The following is a 16,943-nucleotide window of genomic DNA, read 5'->3' as shown; positions in this document are numbered from 1 at the left end:
ATGGGTTGGTTGACACTCATATGTGGTTTTTTTGTTTTGTTTGTTTTTGTTTTTTTCTTCTTAATCCGAAGGGATATCTCTGCTGCAGAGGCCTCTTGTGAAAAGCAAAGGGTCTCAGCCCCACACCAGACCCCAGCCTAAGATTATAGAGATGGGAAGAGAAATAACCATAATTTTGAGTTGTAAAAAGCAGCGGGGTTTGTGGCTGAGTGATTTGGAAGCTGCTGTAGATCCAGGCAGTTCTTCTTAAAGGGCCAGTGCATAGACATACCAGGACTCATTCCCTCTGAGCACCAGTTCTGGTGTAGCTGCTTGGGGTGAAGTGGGGAGAATCCAAGAACTTACAGAAAGGAACTGGATTGTCTGACATTAAGATAGAAACTTGGGGGTGGTTTTGTTCCAGATAGGAGTGCTCACAGGGGTCATTGTTCCTATGCTGAGGCCTCCCTTGTCGCAGAGCCGACTGGAAGCCACTTTGTAGCTCCTGCTGGGTGGCCCTAGAAAGTGGCTGACTTTGCACCTCTTGGGAGGTGCCAGAGCCAGTGCACCTAGTGGATAACTTCAAACCATACTAGATTACAACTCTATACACCCACAAGTGACACACTCAAGGAGAAGACTCAGTGAGCACCAAAGCCCCACTGAAGCAAGTCCTGCTCCATAGGGTGTCTTCTGCATAGCAGCTTTTCCACTGTAGTTGCAGCTGGTCCTCATAGACAATTAACCTAGAGGTCATTTCCCCCCAGTGTCACTAACAAAATCAAGGCTCAACTACAACAAGACTATAACACAAGAGTGGATCTAGAGTGCCCAGATTACATATTTGGAGAGGCTGAGTCACTGGGCCCTACAGGATCCTTCTACACAAGGCCACTCTACCAATTCCAGGAAACATAGCAGCTCTACCTAACATATAGAAACAAACACAATGAAGCAGCAAAAATGTAAAGACAAAGAAACAAGTCACAAATGAAAGAACAGAAGAAAACTCCAGAAAAATAAATGAATGAAATGGAAGCAAGCAAACTATCATATACAGAGTTCAAAAGAATGGTTATAAGGTAGCTTAAGGATATTACTGAGATCTTTAAAAGACATAGTGAGACTTCCAAGGCTCTTAGTGAGAATTTCAAGTACTGTAGTGAGAATATCAAAGATATGAAAAAGAACTAGTCAGGAATTAAGCATATACTAAGTGAAATAAAGGATAATTTATAGGGATTCAACAATAAAGTAGAGAGTACTGAGAATCAAATCAGTAATTTGGAATATGATGAAGCAAAAAACACCCAATAGAAGAGAAAAAAGAAAAAGTAATCCAAAAATATGAAGATAGTGTAAGGAGTCTCTGGGACAACTTCAAGCATACCAATATTCACATTATGGGAGTTCCAGAAGGAGAAGAGAGAGTGCAAGATATTAAAAACCTATTTGAAGAAATAATTATAGAAAACTCTCCCTACCTGGTGAAAGAAATAGATTTATAAGTCCAGGAAGCTCAGAGAGTCCCAAATACAAGGAATCCAAAGAGGCCCACATCAAGACACATCATAATTAAAATGCCAAGAGTTAAAGACAAAAGGAGAATCTTAAAAGCAGCAAGAGAAAAGCAGTTAGTTATCTACAAGGGAGTGCCCATAATGCTATCAGCTAATTTCTTAACAAAAACACTTCACACCAGGAGAGATTGGCATGAAACATTCAATGTAATAAAATGCCAGTACCAACAACTGAAACTACTTTATTCAACAGGGCTATCATTTAAATTGAAAGTGAAATAAAGAACTTCCCAGACCTAAAAAATCTAAAGGAGTTTATTACCACCAAACCGGTATTGAAAGAAATGCTAAAGGGTTTGCTTTAAAAATAAATAAAGAGAGAGAGGGAGGGAGAGAGAGAGGAGGAGGAGAGCAACATAGATATAAATAATAAAATGTCAATTAATAAGTACCTACAAATAATAGTCTTAAATGTAAACAAATTATATGGTCTAATCAAAAGACATAGGGTAGCTAAATGGATAATAAAACATGACCCATATATATGCTGTCTACAAGAAACCCACCTCAGAACAAAAAGATATACACAGAATGAAAGTAAAGTGATGAAAAAACATTTCATGCAAATGGAAGCAAACAAAAAAGAACCTGGGGTAGCAATATTTATTCATTACAAAACAATAAACAAATCAATCCAACAAGAGGATATAACCTTTTTCCTTGCCAGTGTGACTCAGTTGATTGGAGTGTTGTCCTATACACCAAAGGTGGCAGATTCAATTCCTGGTCAGGGCACATACTCTGCTTGGGGGTTCAATACCCAGTTGGGGTGCATGTAGGGGGCAGCTTATTGATGTTTCTTTCTCACATCAATATCTATCTATCTATCTATCTATCTATCTATCATCTATCATCATCATCTCCCTTCCTCTCTTTAAAATCAATATTTTTTAAAAAAAGATATAACCCTTGTAAATATCTATGTATCCAACATAGAAGCACCTAAATATATAAAGAAAATCTTTTTTCCCCATGCCAGTTATCAGTCTTTTTATTTATTTATTTATTTATTTATTTATTTATTTATTTAAATATTTTATTGATTTTACACAGAGAGGAATTGAGAGGGACAGAGAGTTAGAAACGTCGATGAGAGAGAAACACCGACCAGTTGCCTCTTGCACACTCCCCACTGGGGATGTGCCCGCAACCAAGGTACATGCCCTTGACAGGAATCAAACCCGGGACCTTTCAGTCCGCAGGCCGACGCTCTACCGCTGAGCCAAACCGGTCCCGGCTCAGTCTTTTTATTTTATTTTTATTTTGGTGTTTTAGGTTTTTTTTATTTTTATTGTTTAAAATATTATATACGTCTTCCTTTTCCCCCCATTAACCTCTTTCAGCACACTCCTGTCCTCACCCCCCTCCCAGGCCCTTACCATCCTATTGTAGGTGTCCACAGGTTATGCATATATACATACAAGTTCATTGGTCTCTTTCCACCCATCCTCCCCTGTCTTCCCTCTGAGATTCAACAGTCTATTCATGCTTCTATGGTGTTGGAAAAATTGGACAGGAACATGCAAAAAAGGAAACTAGGCCATCAGCTTACACCTTACACAAGAGTAAAAATCCTAGACGACAACATAAGCAGTAAAAACTCAGACATCTATCATAGCAATATTTTTGCTAATATTTCCTCAGGCAAGGGAAACAAAAGAAAAACTAAACAAATGAGACTAAATCAAACTAAAAACCTTTTTCACAGTAAAGGAAACATCAACAAAGTGAAAATGGAATTACCAATGAATGGGAGAACATATTTGCCAATCGTACATCTGATAAGGGATTTATCTCCAAAATACGTAAATAACTTATGCAATGCGACACCAGGAAGACAAACAACCCAATTAAAAAATGGGTGAAAGACCTGAATAGACACTTCTCCAAAGAGGACATACAGATGGCTAATAGACATATGAAAAAATGCTCAACATCACTAATCATTAGAGAGATACAAATTTAAAGGACAATGAGGTATCACCTCACACCTGCAAGAATGGCTATCATTAACAAATCAACAAACAACAAGTGCTAGTGAGGATGTGGAGGGAAGGGAACACTAGTGCACTGCTGGTGGGAATACAGACTGATGCAGCTGCTGTGGAAAACAGTGTCAAGTTTCCTCAAAAAATTACATATGGAACTGCCATTTGACCCAGTGATCCCACTTCTGGGAATATATCCTACAAATCCTGAAATACCAATCAGAAAGAATATATGCACCCCTATGTCACAGCAGCATAATTTACAATAGCTAAGATCTGGAAACAGCCCAAGTGCCCATCAGCAGATGAGTGAATGAAAAAACTGCTGTACATTTACACAATACTACTTGGCTGTAAAAATGAAGGAAATCTTACTCTTTGGGACAACATGGATGGAACTGGAGATTATTATACTGAGTAAAATAAGCCAGTCAGAGAAAGACAAATACCATATGATCTCACTTATATATGGAATTTAATGAACAAAATAAATGACAAACAAAATACAATAGAAACAGAGCCAAGGATACATGGAACAGACTGACTGCTATCAGAGGGTAGGACTGGATGAAAGAAAGTGAAGAGAGTAGCCAAAAAGCATATGTATTAGACATAGACAGAGACAGCAGTAGGTGATAGACCGAGGGAAAAGGGTGGGGGCTAAGTAGAGGTGAGCAAAGAGATGGGGAATGGGGGTGAAAGAGACTTTGTTTGGGGTCAATGGACACAGGATGCAGCAGGCAGCTGATGTTTCATTGAGTTGTACACTTGAAACTTGTATGGTTTTTTTTAAACCAGTGTCATCCCAGTAAATCCAATTAATAAAATATTTTTTTAAAGAAACTGACATAGAGCAGTTTTGAATACAGAGTTAGAGCAAGGAGTCAAGTCTGAGACCAAGGTAACAAAACCACAATAGCAGGTCTATGGCATTATTCTTACCACTGATGGCAGTAGGCACTCCTTAGCCCCTCAGCCGCACTCCCAGGCCAGGTCTCTAAGTGATATCAGGAACACGAACCCTTCAGAAAATAGCAGGAGTCAAGTTCACTTTTGTCATGACCCTGGATGACAGCATGAATATCAGTGGGGGGAAATATTTCATGTAGCAAAAAGAAAAAACATACTACCAAATAATCACCCTTCCACCAAGATGCTCATTGGACTCAAGTTATTTCAAGGCACTGTGCTGGGTATTTCTTGATACATCATCTTAGTCTTCATAATGACCTAAAAAAACCCCACCAAACTTATATTATTCTCTTGTGATATGTGTGGAAACCGAGTTTTAAAAGGGTTAAGAAACCTGTCTAAGGCTGCACAAATGGAGAAACTAAAACACAATAGTTCCATTCTAACAAAGGATGGAGAAAAGGTTAAGTTTGGACCTTTATGAATATTAGAGGTGTTTTTAAGAAATCTATGAAGTTGTAATTTTACTTGTATCTCTTAAAAAAAGTTAGGCAATTAAAAATGTTGAATTTTTTTTTTTTTCAGCTGAACACTAAAATACTGATTGGTCTGGAAAATAACAACTTTAGAGAGAGATGCTGGTATTGTGGGTCAGCAGCCTTGTTTACAAACTGTTTAGTGACTAGGTGCAGGGACTCATATCCTATAAACGTATCATATTGATTAGACCCTAATCAGTTAAAAAATTGTCATCTTCTAGGTTTGTCCAGTGCAATTATTTTAGAAAGTACCAGGTTTCCATTTTAATTGGTGCCTGGCTTATTTGTCTCTTAAGACACTTGGTTTGGTTTAAAAATTAAACTAAAACTAATAGCTGGGCTTCGAGCTGGTTTCAGTAAATCTGTTCATTTTCTCCCTATATCTTAATGTGTTGTTGATGTAATTGCCTGACCAGGTCACAGAATAGGTGTTCCACATGTATGTACTAGAACACTCTCATATATTACAACCCATGCTCCATAGCCAGCGCAGAGTGAGAGCCATTCCGGAAGGAGCAATGGGCTCACAACTCTGGATGCAATTCGGGCACAAGGCCCCTGCTCACCCAGGCACACTGGATTTGGGCTGACTTTTAATAGAAAAACAACCAAAGAAGAGGGGAGATACAACATTCAACTCTCCTGCTGTAGTCGGGAAGGCTGCCTATTCCCTGAAACTATCAATATAACTCCTCCGGGTGCTACTCTTTCTTCCAGAATCTGCGAATGGGCTTATCCCCCCCGCCCCCCGCAAACCCGCACCTTCTCCCCCCCCCCCCCCCGCCCCCTCCCCTACTTCACACCCCCCCCCCCTCCCGCCCACAAGCCCCATTCGGAAGAGAGAGGAATGCAGTCTGAGGACTAGAATGCCCTCTGCCTGCTCGGCACAGAAGCGTGCTGCTGGCATCCGAAGGCACACGCAAATGATGTGGTATGTGTGCTCTTACTTTCTATTTTAACGTATCCAGCAATTTAGTGGTTAATTAGCAACTGGCTGCCCACCAATATGCAAATGAATGACAAGCAAAGACCCTCTGCATCTGTAATTATTTTGCTGATTTACAAGCCACTTTCCTCTTTGTGTAGGTTTTCTGTGGTGTGCATTCATGCATCAGGGATTTCATTATTTTTAGAAGCATACTCAGTGCACTTTTATGCTTTAATATCTTCAGGCTTCAGTAATTACAGTAACACACACACACACACACACACACTCACACACTGTTTTCCTTGTGTGGAATTCTTTTTTTCTTTCCTTTTTATAAAGAGTGGAGAGTAAGAGTTTTTTTCAAGGGGCTGAAACCCAAATTGCAGAGAGGGTCAGAACGCAAGATTAAAAGATGTATGCTTCTCCCCCTGCCAAACCCTTATCTGGAATCAGAGGAGTCTTGTAATATTTGATTTCCCTCCCCCCCCAAGCAGCTCTGGTGAGTGGAGCCGCGACCAGCGTTATCCATCTGCCTACTTTGGAGCAGGCTGTTTTACTATTTAGCGGCTGAAACGCTCTACGTTTTTGCCAGCCCATTAAGAAAGGCTCTCATGTTAAATTAAGTCAATTAATAAATGGAGACACATTAAGCAATCAATTTTGTCAGCCGATCTCCCCGGCATTATGTATGGCTGGCTGTAATCACAAGATAAATGCAATGTGCTGATCTATGGTAATGTTCAATAATACATTCTCCGCCAGGCTCGATTCTTCGGGGAGTTCCAGTCGGGGAGGCATTTGTTATTGGCTGTCTCCGCACCTCAAGGATAACACTTCTGTCCTTGTGATTGGCCGCGTCGCTGCGGCAGGATTCTAACCATCTTGTTTGGATGATGAATATGAAGGCTCGCTGAGCCGGTCTGGAGCGGAGTGTCTGTCTCGGCGGCTGCGCTCCTTCCAGAGCCCAAGGACCCGCAGCGGCGGCGCTGCCTCCCCGCGCCAACGACCCCCCAAAAGTTGGGATGCTCTTCTTCACCCAGTGCTTTGGGGCCGTGTTAGATCTCATTCACCTGCGCTTTCAGCACTACAAGGCGAAGCGGGTGTTCTCCGCCGCGGGCCAACTTGTCTGCGTCGTCAACCCCACGCACAACCTGAAGGTGAGCTGCTCTCCGCGGTTTGATGTTCACGCCGCTGGGGTTCGAGTCCTCTCCCCTCCCGCGCGTGCACGGAGCTCCGGGCCCAGGCCGGTTTGCGGGCGCCAGGACCCTGCTTGGGACTCAGCGCTCACCCTGGCCCTCTGCGTGGCTGGGTGCCTTCGTGGCGGTTTGCTTCCCCCGCTGACTGGCCAGGGCAGCTGGAGTGAAGGCCTAGTTTCTTTCCCCCGTGCGTCAGCCCAAGAGTTTGATGGGGGTCAGAAGTGGAGGTGGCGGAGGGATTAGGGGACGTCCCGCCACCCCTCTTTCAGATGTGTGTAGACAAATGTTCAGTAGACAGGGCTGGAAAGTTACCCAAATTGCAGCCTGTCCCATGTGTTGGCAAAAGCAGACAAGAGCATGCATTTTGGAAGCCCCCTCGGGCTGCCACTGAAGTAACGGGGCAGAAGCACCCAGACAGGGACCTGGGGGTCGCCAAGGGGGACTCTATTTTCCTTGTGCTCAGAGTGAGTGAGAATGGGCATATGTGTGAATGAGAGAGAGAGAGAGAGAGAGAGAGAGAGAGAGAGAGAGAGAGAGAGAGAGAATCAGGAGTTTGTATTTTGCTTCCTGTGAGCTAGATACCGCCCCCCCCCGCCCTCCCCCCCCCCCCCCCCGCCCTTTTGCACCGGGGACTGGGATAGGGGGAGGCAGGCTTGCTTCAGCTGCACAGTAATGTGACCGCCTCCGAGCCGCTGTCTGAGTCACCGCAGCTGCGGGTGCCTTGCTGCCTGCGGCCGCCCGGCTGCTTGCCTGGCGCCGCTGCCTCTGCATTTGTGCCTCCAGGTCAATGCTCTTTAGAAGAACAGCCAAAATATGGGATCCTGGAGGACCGCACCACATCCCGGCCGAGAGTGATGGGCAAATGAATCAAGAGCCACTAGCTAGGAATACGGGAGCGCAGGGCAGTAGTGGAGGGGTGAGGGGTGGGGGTAGCTGAACTCCCGAAATATGAAACAGCCATCATACCTCTATGCTAAAATAAATGTGAGCTCACTGGGAGTTGCTTTCCTGTCCTCTCTATGCCCAGGGCTGAGAGACAGGGGAGAGGGTCATGTCTGTAGGAAGAATGTGCTGGAATAATCGCTATGGGGATAGATCTGTTATTCTGGCCACTGACTGATCTTGGGCAGGAAGGGAGTTGCTTGTTGCTCATCACTTTGTAAACTCCTGGAAAGAGTTAGACTCTTTTGGGTAGGATCACTGCAAGTCAACGCTGGGGGGTGCCTCCAACACCCGCCCCCCAATTTCTGCAAGTCCCCAGCTGGGACAGCTGCCCGGAGCCTCTGGGGCCATTGTCAGGCCGCTCTTGGGTGGAGCGGGGATGGGTTGCTCTGGCCCCTATGATGAACTGGTGTTTTGGGGTACCCAAGCTGTGACCATCTGACGCAACCTCTCCCTCTCCTGTCCCCGTGCTCTCTCTTGCTTTCTCTCTCTTTCTCCTCATTTCACTATTTCTTTTATGGCTTAGTTTTATAAATGAGAATTCACCACTAGTCATCCTTGACAAAGCAACTGTATGGTGTACATGTTAACATGGGATTCTGAATTCCATTTCATGGCCACTTTGGAGACCACATTCAAACTCCCATTATTTTGTCACTTTACATTAGTTAGTTCCCTGTGGCAAGACATTTTGTTTACTCCTGTTTTGCATTTCAATATATTTGAAAATTGTTTATGAGATTTAGCATTCCCAAAGTTTGGATTCCTATGGCTCATTGACTACTGCTGATGGTGAAGGGGCAGAGGAGCGCTCAGGTCTTGGTGTGGGGTGGGTGCAGTGCATTTTGTGTACTTTTCGGTGATGTGTGCCTGGATATTGACAAGCAATTCTGCTGCCTGAGTCCAGGAGTCCAGAGTCAGGTTGGAGGTCATGGTCAGCTCTAATGCGCTGTGTGACCTCAAGCCTCAACCTCTCTGAGCCTTTCAAAATGAACATACAAATGCCTATCTGCCTCCTCCATGGCTCTGTGAGGCTGAAAGGAGATACTAGAGCTGGATGTGCTTTATAACACTCTCCTTCAAAAAAATATGTTATTGCACATACTGTGTAGGGATTTATTAGGACCTTCAAAAGTTGTCACTTAAAGCCTTTGGCCAACTTAGAAACGCTCTAAGCAGTAACATAAAGACTGGTGATGTATGCTTTTAGAGGCTATTTCCCATGGCTCACTTTTTCAAATACATTCTCGTTTGGCTTTCCACTTTCCATAAAAACTACGTAAGAGGTTGGCTCCGATGAGCTTCACTGATGGTAGCAAAGCAAGTTGAGTGCCGCGCATGCAACCAGAAGGTGCAGCAGAGCAAACGCGGTGCCCAGAGGCTGTGCCGGGCTGGGGCACCGCCGCAGCCCAGGCTGCCCCCGCGGAGATGCAGGTAACACCTTGTGCTCCCCCACCAGCCAGGTGGTGCACCGGGTAAATCCTGCCTGCTTCTCAGCCCTGAGGGCTGACCGTCATTTGCAGAGCTTTTAAAGGACCAGTTCCACAGGAGCATTGCTGCTGCCATCACTTACATTAAAAAACACATAAAACCTCAAAAGCAAAGTGCTCCTTGTAAGCATCATTTCCATAGACAGACCACAGGAATATGCCTAGGATATAATAAGCTGTGATCCATATGGGGGAAAATTCTTTCAAAGAAAAAAAAGCTGTGGCAATGTTCACCCAGAATAGCTATTGATCTGCGGTGCTTCCCACACTCTGCAGGACGCTGGCACCTGGTGGGTGAGTAAGGACACAGATTGCAACCTTACTTTCAGTGTTCTCGGTGGCCCGCAGCTACCTGAGAGGGCTGGGGGGGGACTGTTTTTTTTGCTTTGTTTTCTTTTGTGGAAACATGTTTGCACTTCGTCCTTTCCCTGGGATTTCCTGATGATGCCGACAGTATTGTAGGACCTGAGGCAAGTGCTGAGTTATAGTAAAAATTCCCTTTCTGAGCAGAGGAAAATGTGCTTGTCTAGGTCACCTTCATTCTCAATCTTATTATGGCAACTACTTAGTTACCTGGGATTCCTTCAAAGCTGGTATCTTTCCGTCTAAATGGAAGGCAGAAGACTTCCCAGGAATGCAGACACCCTAGTTGAAGTCATGAAGCCCCTTCATCCCACCCTAATGAAAAGAGATGTGTAATGTAGCTGATCTAGAATAAGGGGCCTCTGCTTTAAGCAAGTCCCAGGCAGGGGGAGGATCTATAGCAGAGCTGCCTGCCTGTCTGTCTGTCTGTCTCTGCCTGTAGGGAGGGCTCCTTGCACAGACGATGCCCCCACTTCTCTTTCCTACGCTATGAAAGTGACCAACGCCAAGAGCCAGTGTTCTTGGCTGGCGGCCCTCTGCTTCTTCACTCCAGAGGTTACTGAAGTGCAGCCTGTGGGCCGGGCTGGCACCAGTGCGGCCTCTGACTCAGTCTGGATTCATCACTCCTTTCTCCCTCATGTCTTTTTCTTGTTTCCAAATCCAAAGTGCCTTTCTCTCCTAGCTCCTCTCCGGTCCGCCCTAGCTGCTTCTATAAAGCCTGCCCTGGGCTGCCCTCCCTCTTCCTCCCCATCTCCGGGGGCGCCCTTGGAGGGGTGGACTGGACACAGGCTTCCTGAGTTCCTGAACCCAGGCTTCTCCGGGGAAGGATCTGTAGTGGCAGCACAGCCCCTCAGGGGTGGGTCCACAGCCCTTCCCAAGCAGATAGTAGCTGAGCCCAGGCCGACTGGGCAACTTCCTCCTCTTTTCCACAGCCGCCGAGAAACCAGCTCCTGAAAGAAGACCAGTAAGATGCTTTCTGAGAAACAAAGCAAGAGGCCCTTGTTAGGGTCAGCATCATTGCTGAGACATCCACCCCCCACCCCCCTCACCCCCACTCCGTAGCCTCCCCAGCATCCAGATGTGAGGGCTTAACCTCCCCACTTCTACTGGGAGGCTATTCACGCCTCTATTCAGCCTCCCCAGAGTCCTTCTCTATTGTAATGTCTACCTTGGGGTTACCCACAGGCACACACAATGGTGGGAGGGACATATGGGACAATAAGGACTCTAAGTGCCTGACAGACACTAAATAGAAAATTAGGGCATTTTCAGTACCATTACTTGAAGCAATCACATGCCTTTCATTCTAAAACCAACCTATGTGGATGAAGGTGGGGATGGAAGGGGTGTGGGGGGAGGGGGGGAGGGGTGCATGGAGAAGAAGGAGGATCATCGAAGGAGGGAGACTAGAAGAAAAGTGTGGCCAAGCCAAACATTGCCCCTACATTTATGGAAAAACTTTTGGAAACCCCATGGGCCTGGGGCTTTCACTAACTCTGCCTGATACCGCACAACAGGCAGCCAAGTGAGCACTAAAGACCTGGGTGTTGTTTTCAGAAATTTAGAGGCGGCCTTTGGAGTGTTCAACCTGAATATCTTATTCAGGCAGTTAAAGGCCCCGACAAGATTGTTTAATCCTGTAGTTGCTCTGTTCTCATTGACACAGCCGCCTCTGAGGGCCCCCTCCTGAGTTCTCTAGAAATAATCCCACCTCCTTCTTCGGTCCAGGCTGGAGCCTCCGCACAGCTCATTAGCGCCTTCCCGGGCAGGAAGGATGGGGGAGAGGCTGGAGCCAGCGGTGCTCACTCCAGGAGCTTAGCTCTAAGGCTTCCCCTGCAGCCCCTCCCAGCCCTTTGGTTTCTGTGAATATTGTATGATACTCTCCTCTGTGGGCACAGAGCAGTCATGGGGATTTTCCGGTTAATAGTAATTGCAAATGAGACTCTTGAGTCACATAACTGGATGCCCTGAGTCCCGTGCAGTCATTTGGTGAACTGCTAGAAATGGAGTTGCAGAGAAGGCTGAAGCTGGCACTAAGATGAGGTAAGTCGATTACCTCTGTACCACATTTACCCAGCAGCCCAAAAGCAAAATATCTTTTAAATTAAATTCATTGGGCTGACATTGGTCAGCATGAGCATAAAGGTTTCAGGTATAGGTTTTTATATTACAAGATCTGTATATTGTACCATGTGCCCCCAAAAGTCAAATGTTCTCTTGTTACTTTATACTAGAACCCCCTTCTCCCTTACCCTCTTCCCTCTGGCATCACTACACTGTAGTTTGTGTTCATAAGTTTCACTTTTATATGAGTAAAATCATATAGTTCTTTGCTTTTCTGACTGACTTCTTTCACTTAACATGATGTTCTCAAGGTGCATCCATGTTGTTGCAAATGGCGTTATTTGATCCTTTCTTATGACTGAATAGTATCCCATTGTGTAAATAATAGAGGCATGGTGCACAAAATTCATGCATGGGGGTGGTGGTGTCCCTCAGTCCAGCCTGCACCCTTTCACAATCCAGGACTGCTGGCACCCAACTGATCACCTACCTGCCAGCCTGATCACCCCTTAACCACTCTTCTGCCTGTCTGATCGACACCTAACTGCTCCCCTGCGGTCCAATTGCCCCTAACTGCCCTCCCCTGCTGGCTTGGTCGCCCCTAACTGTCCTCCCCTGCAGGCCTGGTCATCCCTAAATGCCCCCCCCCCCCCCTGCCAGCCTGGTTGCCCCAACTGCCTGCCCCTACAGACCTGGTATTCCTCAACTGCCTGCCCCTGCAGACCTGGTATTCCTCAACTCACTCCCTTGCAGGCCTGATTCCCCCACAACTGTCCTCTCATGCAGGCCTAGTTGCCCCCAATTGCCCTCCCCTGCTGGCCATCTTGTGGCAGTCATCTTGTATCCACATTGGGTCAGCCATCTTTGACCACATAGGGGTGGCCATCTTGTGTGTTGGAGTGATGGTCAATTTTCATATTACCTCTTTATTATATAGGATACTACATCTTCTTTATCCAGTCCTCTGTCTTGGGACACTTTCTTTGTTTTCATGGCTTGGCCACCATGAATAGTGCTGCAATGAACATAGAGATGTATATATAATTGGGAATACATGATTTTGAGGTCTTTTTTTTTTTTTTTTGGGGGGGGGGGGTAATATATCCAGGAGAGAAATTGATGGCTCATATGGTAACTCTATTCTTAATTTTTGAGGAATCACCAGACTACTTTCCATAGTGGTTGCTCCAGTCTACATTCCCACCAGCAGTGAATGAGGAGTTTCAGAACATTTTCATCACCTCCAGAAAGGAAGCTCTTCCCCTTTAGCAGGCAATCCTTGTTTTTCCCATCATTCTGCCCCATGCACCACCATTTTACTCTCTGTCTCTGTGGATTTGCCTATTCACATTATTTCATATAAATAGAATTATAAAATATATGGCCCTTTTATGTCTAGTGTTTTCACTTATCATGTTTTATTATTTGCTTTCTTTTTATTTATTTATTGTTTAAAGTATTACATATGTCTCTTTTTTCCCCCCATTGACCCCTCCCTGGCCCCCTAGCACATGCCTCCAAGTCCTTCCAGTATCCGTGTCCATTGGTTATGCTTATATGCATGCATACAAGTCCTTTAGTTGATCTCTTACCCTGACCCCCGTCCCCCAGCAACCTCCCCTGCATTTCCTCTGAGGTTTGACGGTCTATTTGATGCTTGCCTATCTTTGGATCTATTTTTGTTCATCAATTTATATTGTTCATTATATTCCAGAAATGAGTGAGGTTCTACGATATTTATCTTTCTCCAACTGGCTTATTTCACTTAGCATAATGCTCTCCTGCTCCACCCATGCTGTTGCAAATGTCAGGAGTTCCTTTTTATAACAGCTGAGTATTCCATTGTGTAGATGAACCATAAATTTTTAATCCACTAATCTGTTGATGGGCACTTAGGCTGTTTCCAAATCTTAGCTATTGTCACTGATGCTGCTATGAACATAGGAGTGCATATATCCTTTCTGATTGGTGTTTCTAGTTTCTTGGGATATATTCCTAGAAGTGGGATCATTGGGTCAAATAGGAGTTCCATTTTTAGTGGTGGTGCATGGGGCAGAATGATGGGAAAAACAAGGATTGACTGCTAAAGGGGAAGAGCTTTCTTTCTGGAGGTGATGAAAATGTTCTGAAATTCCTTATTCACTATTGGTGGGAATGTAGACTGGATCAAATGGGAGTTCAATATTTATTTTTTGAGGAAACTCCATACTATTCTCCACAGTGGCTGCACCAGTCTGCATTCCCACCAGCAGTGCATGAGGATTCCTTTTTTCTCTGCATCATCGCCAGCATTTGTCGTTTGTTGATTTGTTGATGATAGCCATTCTAATAGGTGTGAGATGGTCATTGTCTATTTGCATCTTTCTAATGATTAGTGACTTTGAGTATGTTTTCATATGACTCTTGGCCTTCTGTATGTCCTCTTTCAAAAAGTGTCTATTTAGGTCATTTGCCCATTTTTGATTGGATTGTTTATCTTCCTTTTGTTAAGTTGTATGAGTTCCCTGTAAATTTTGAAAATTAAACTCTTATCAGATATATTAATAGCATTGGCAAATATGTCCTCCCATGCAGTGGGCTTTCTTGTTGTTCTATTGATGATTTCTTTTGTTGTGCAGAAGCTTTTTATTTTATTTATTTATTTATTTTTATTTGCATTTCCCTAATTGCCAATGAGGTTAAACATCTTTTCATGTATCTGTTGGCTGTTATTATGTCTTCTTGGGAGAGGTATATTTTCAGGTCCTCTGCGCACTTTTTTTTTTCCAGTTTTTTTTAATTGATAACGTATTATATATGTGTCCTTATCCCCCTTCCCCCCACCCCCTGCCCACTTTTTGGGTTGTTTGTTTGGTGTTGAGTTTTATGAGTTCTTATACATTCTAGAAGTTAAACCTTTGTCAGAGCTACTGTTTGCAAATATCATCTCCCATCTGGTTGGGTGCTTCTTTGTTTTGTTGTCAGTTTCTTTTGCTGTGCAGAAAGAAGCCTTTTAGTTTGATATAGTTCCATTCATTTATTTTTTACTTTCCTTTCCTTATATTCGGGGTCAAATTCATAAAAGTTCTCTGCAACCAATTCCCATAAGTTTGGTACCTATATTTTCTTCTATGTATCTTACTGTTTTGGGTCTTATATTTAGGTCTTTGGTCCATTTTGAATTAATTTTTGTACATTGGGGATAAACTGTAATCCAGTTTCATTCATTTGCATGTGGCTTTCCAGTTTTCCTAGCACCATGTATTGAAGAGACTATCTTTACTCCATTGTGTGTTTCTGGCTACTTTGTTAAAATTATCTGTCCATATAATATGGTTTTACATCTGGGCCTTCTATTCTATTCCATTGCTCTGTGTGTCTGTTTCTCTGCCAAAACCATGCTGTTTTGATTGTTGTAGCTCTGTAGTATAATTCGAAGTCAAGTTGCATGATAACTCCAACTTTGTTCTTTTTTTCTCAGGATTGCTTTGGCTATTGGGGGTCTTTTGTAGTTCCATACAAATCTGATGACTTTTCATTCTATTTCTTAAACAATTACATTGGGATTTTGATGGGAATTACATTCTGAAAGCAAATATTATGGAACTCCTTTAACCATGGTCCCTCAAACTTCAGGGATTGTTTGGAAGAAATTGGAAAGCAGATACTGAGAGCTTTCTTTGGAATGCACAGAGGGGTCAGAGTTATTTGGGGTAAGGCTGAATATTTTTCTAGCAATTAATAGTAAGAAAAAATTTAACTGTCTCTTAAGATATTTTACTCTTAGCAAAGTCATCTTGACTCCACCAGCTCTTTCCCCAAAGGGAAAATTTGACCTGTTTAGACACTGATGTCACATGGAAAAGGTCAATCTAGAGAATGGAGACCTGTCTCTACCCCCTCCTCCCCTCCATCCCCCTGCCCATCCCACGAGGGTCTGTGGCTAATGGAATGATGGGGAGAAAGTCAGAACTTGGGGGTTGAATATTATTTAACAGTCGAGAGAATTGAGTCCAGAGAGGGGAAGTGACTTGTGTCAGTCTCCTATGGCTGCTATAACAAATCACCACAAACTGAGTTGCTTTGAACCAGAGAAACATCTTCTCCCATAGTTCAGGAGGCTAGCAGTCCAAAATCAAGGTGACAACAGGGCCAGGCTCCCTGCAAGGCTCCAGGGAAGAATCTGCTCCTCACCTCATCCAGCTTCTGATGGCTCCACATGTTCTTTGTAGACAGGTCACACCAGTCTCTGTCTCTACGGTCACATTGCCTTCTCTTCTCTGTGTGTCTATCTCATAAGAATACATGGGATTGCATTTAGGGCCAACCTGGAAAATCTAAGATAAACTCCTCCTCTCAAGAATCTTAATGTAGTCACACCTTTAGTCATATAAAATAATATTCACTCTTGCCATATAACGTAATACGCACATGTTTCAGACATTAAGATATGATCAATTGTTTTGGAGGGCCACCATTCAATCCAGGACTTTTGCAAAGTTAACTTATTTCCTGACGGAATTAGAACCACGATTTAGGCTCCCTAGTGACAGACCTACATTCCCTGCACTGTCCTCGATGCCTTCAGATCAGCCCTAACTAGATGGCCCCTGCATTGGTACATTCTGTGTGAGCAAAAAATTCACAGGAACCCTTCTGGTGCCCCATCAGTCTGCCCTGGGCTAGCAGGATGACCCCATGGGCTATTCACCACCCTCTACCATTTTCCTTTCACCAGACCCACATTTTCTTAGTAAATTGGAACCTCTACATTATCATCCCCCCTTATTTCTCCACCTTTCCCATAAATCTTCTTTCCTTTTTTACCAAACTCTTTTAAAAACAATACAATTTACATGGATGTATAAACATCATATATTGAAAATCAAATGATAACACGATACATAGTGTCAAAAGCATAGTGCTTTATATTTGCCCCTGGTGTATATTTTATTTACTCTATTTATTTTAATTTTATTTTTC

At 44.0% G+C, this 16,943-nt stretch overlaps 1 protein-coding gene across 1 annotated transcript in view; it reads left to right on the top strand.

Annotated features, from left to right (window-relative positions):
- The first annotated feature begins 6,586 nt into the window (after positions 1 to 6,586).
- SIAH3 (siah E3 ubiquitin protein ligase family member 3) overlaps positions 6,587 to 16,943 on the top strand; it is a 71,742-nt gene continuing 61,385 nt past the window's right edge. The window contains exon 1 of the mRNA XM_084879489.1: positions 6,587 to 7,083. Coding sequence (XP_084735615.1) covers positions 6,949 to 7,083 — 135 coding nt within the window. The 5' untranslated portion in view covers positions 6,587 to 6,948. The remainder of the gene's footprint in view (positions 7,084 to 16,943) is intronic.

The sequence above is a fragment of the Pipistrellus hanaki genome (assembly GCF_964339955.1).
Source record: "Pipistrellus hanaki genome assembly, chromosome: 3".
In the NCBI taxonomy this organism is placed as follows: Eukaryota; Metazoa; Chordata; class Mammalia; order Chiroptera; family Vespertilionidae; genus Pipistrellus; species Pipistrellus hanaki.
The sequence above is the reverse complement of the archived record's forward strand: the minus strand, read 5'-3'. Positions and strand labels throughout refer to the sequence as shown.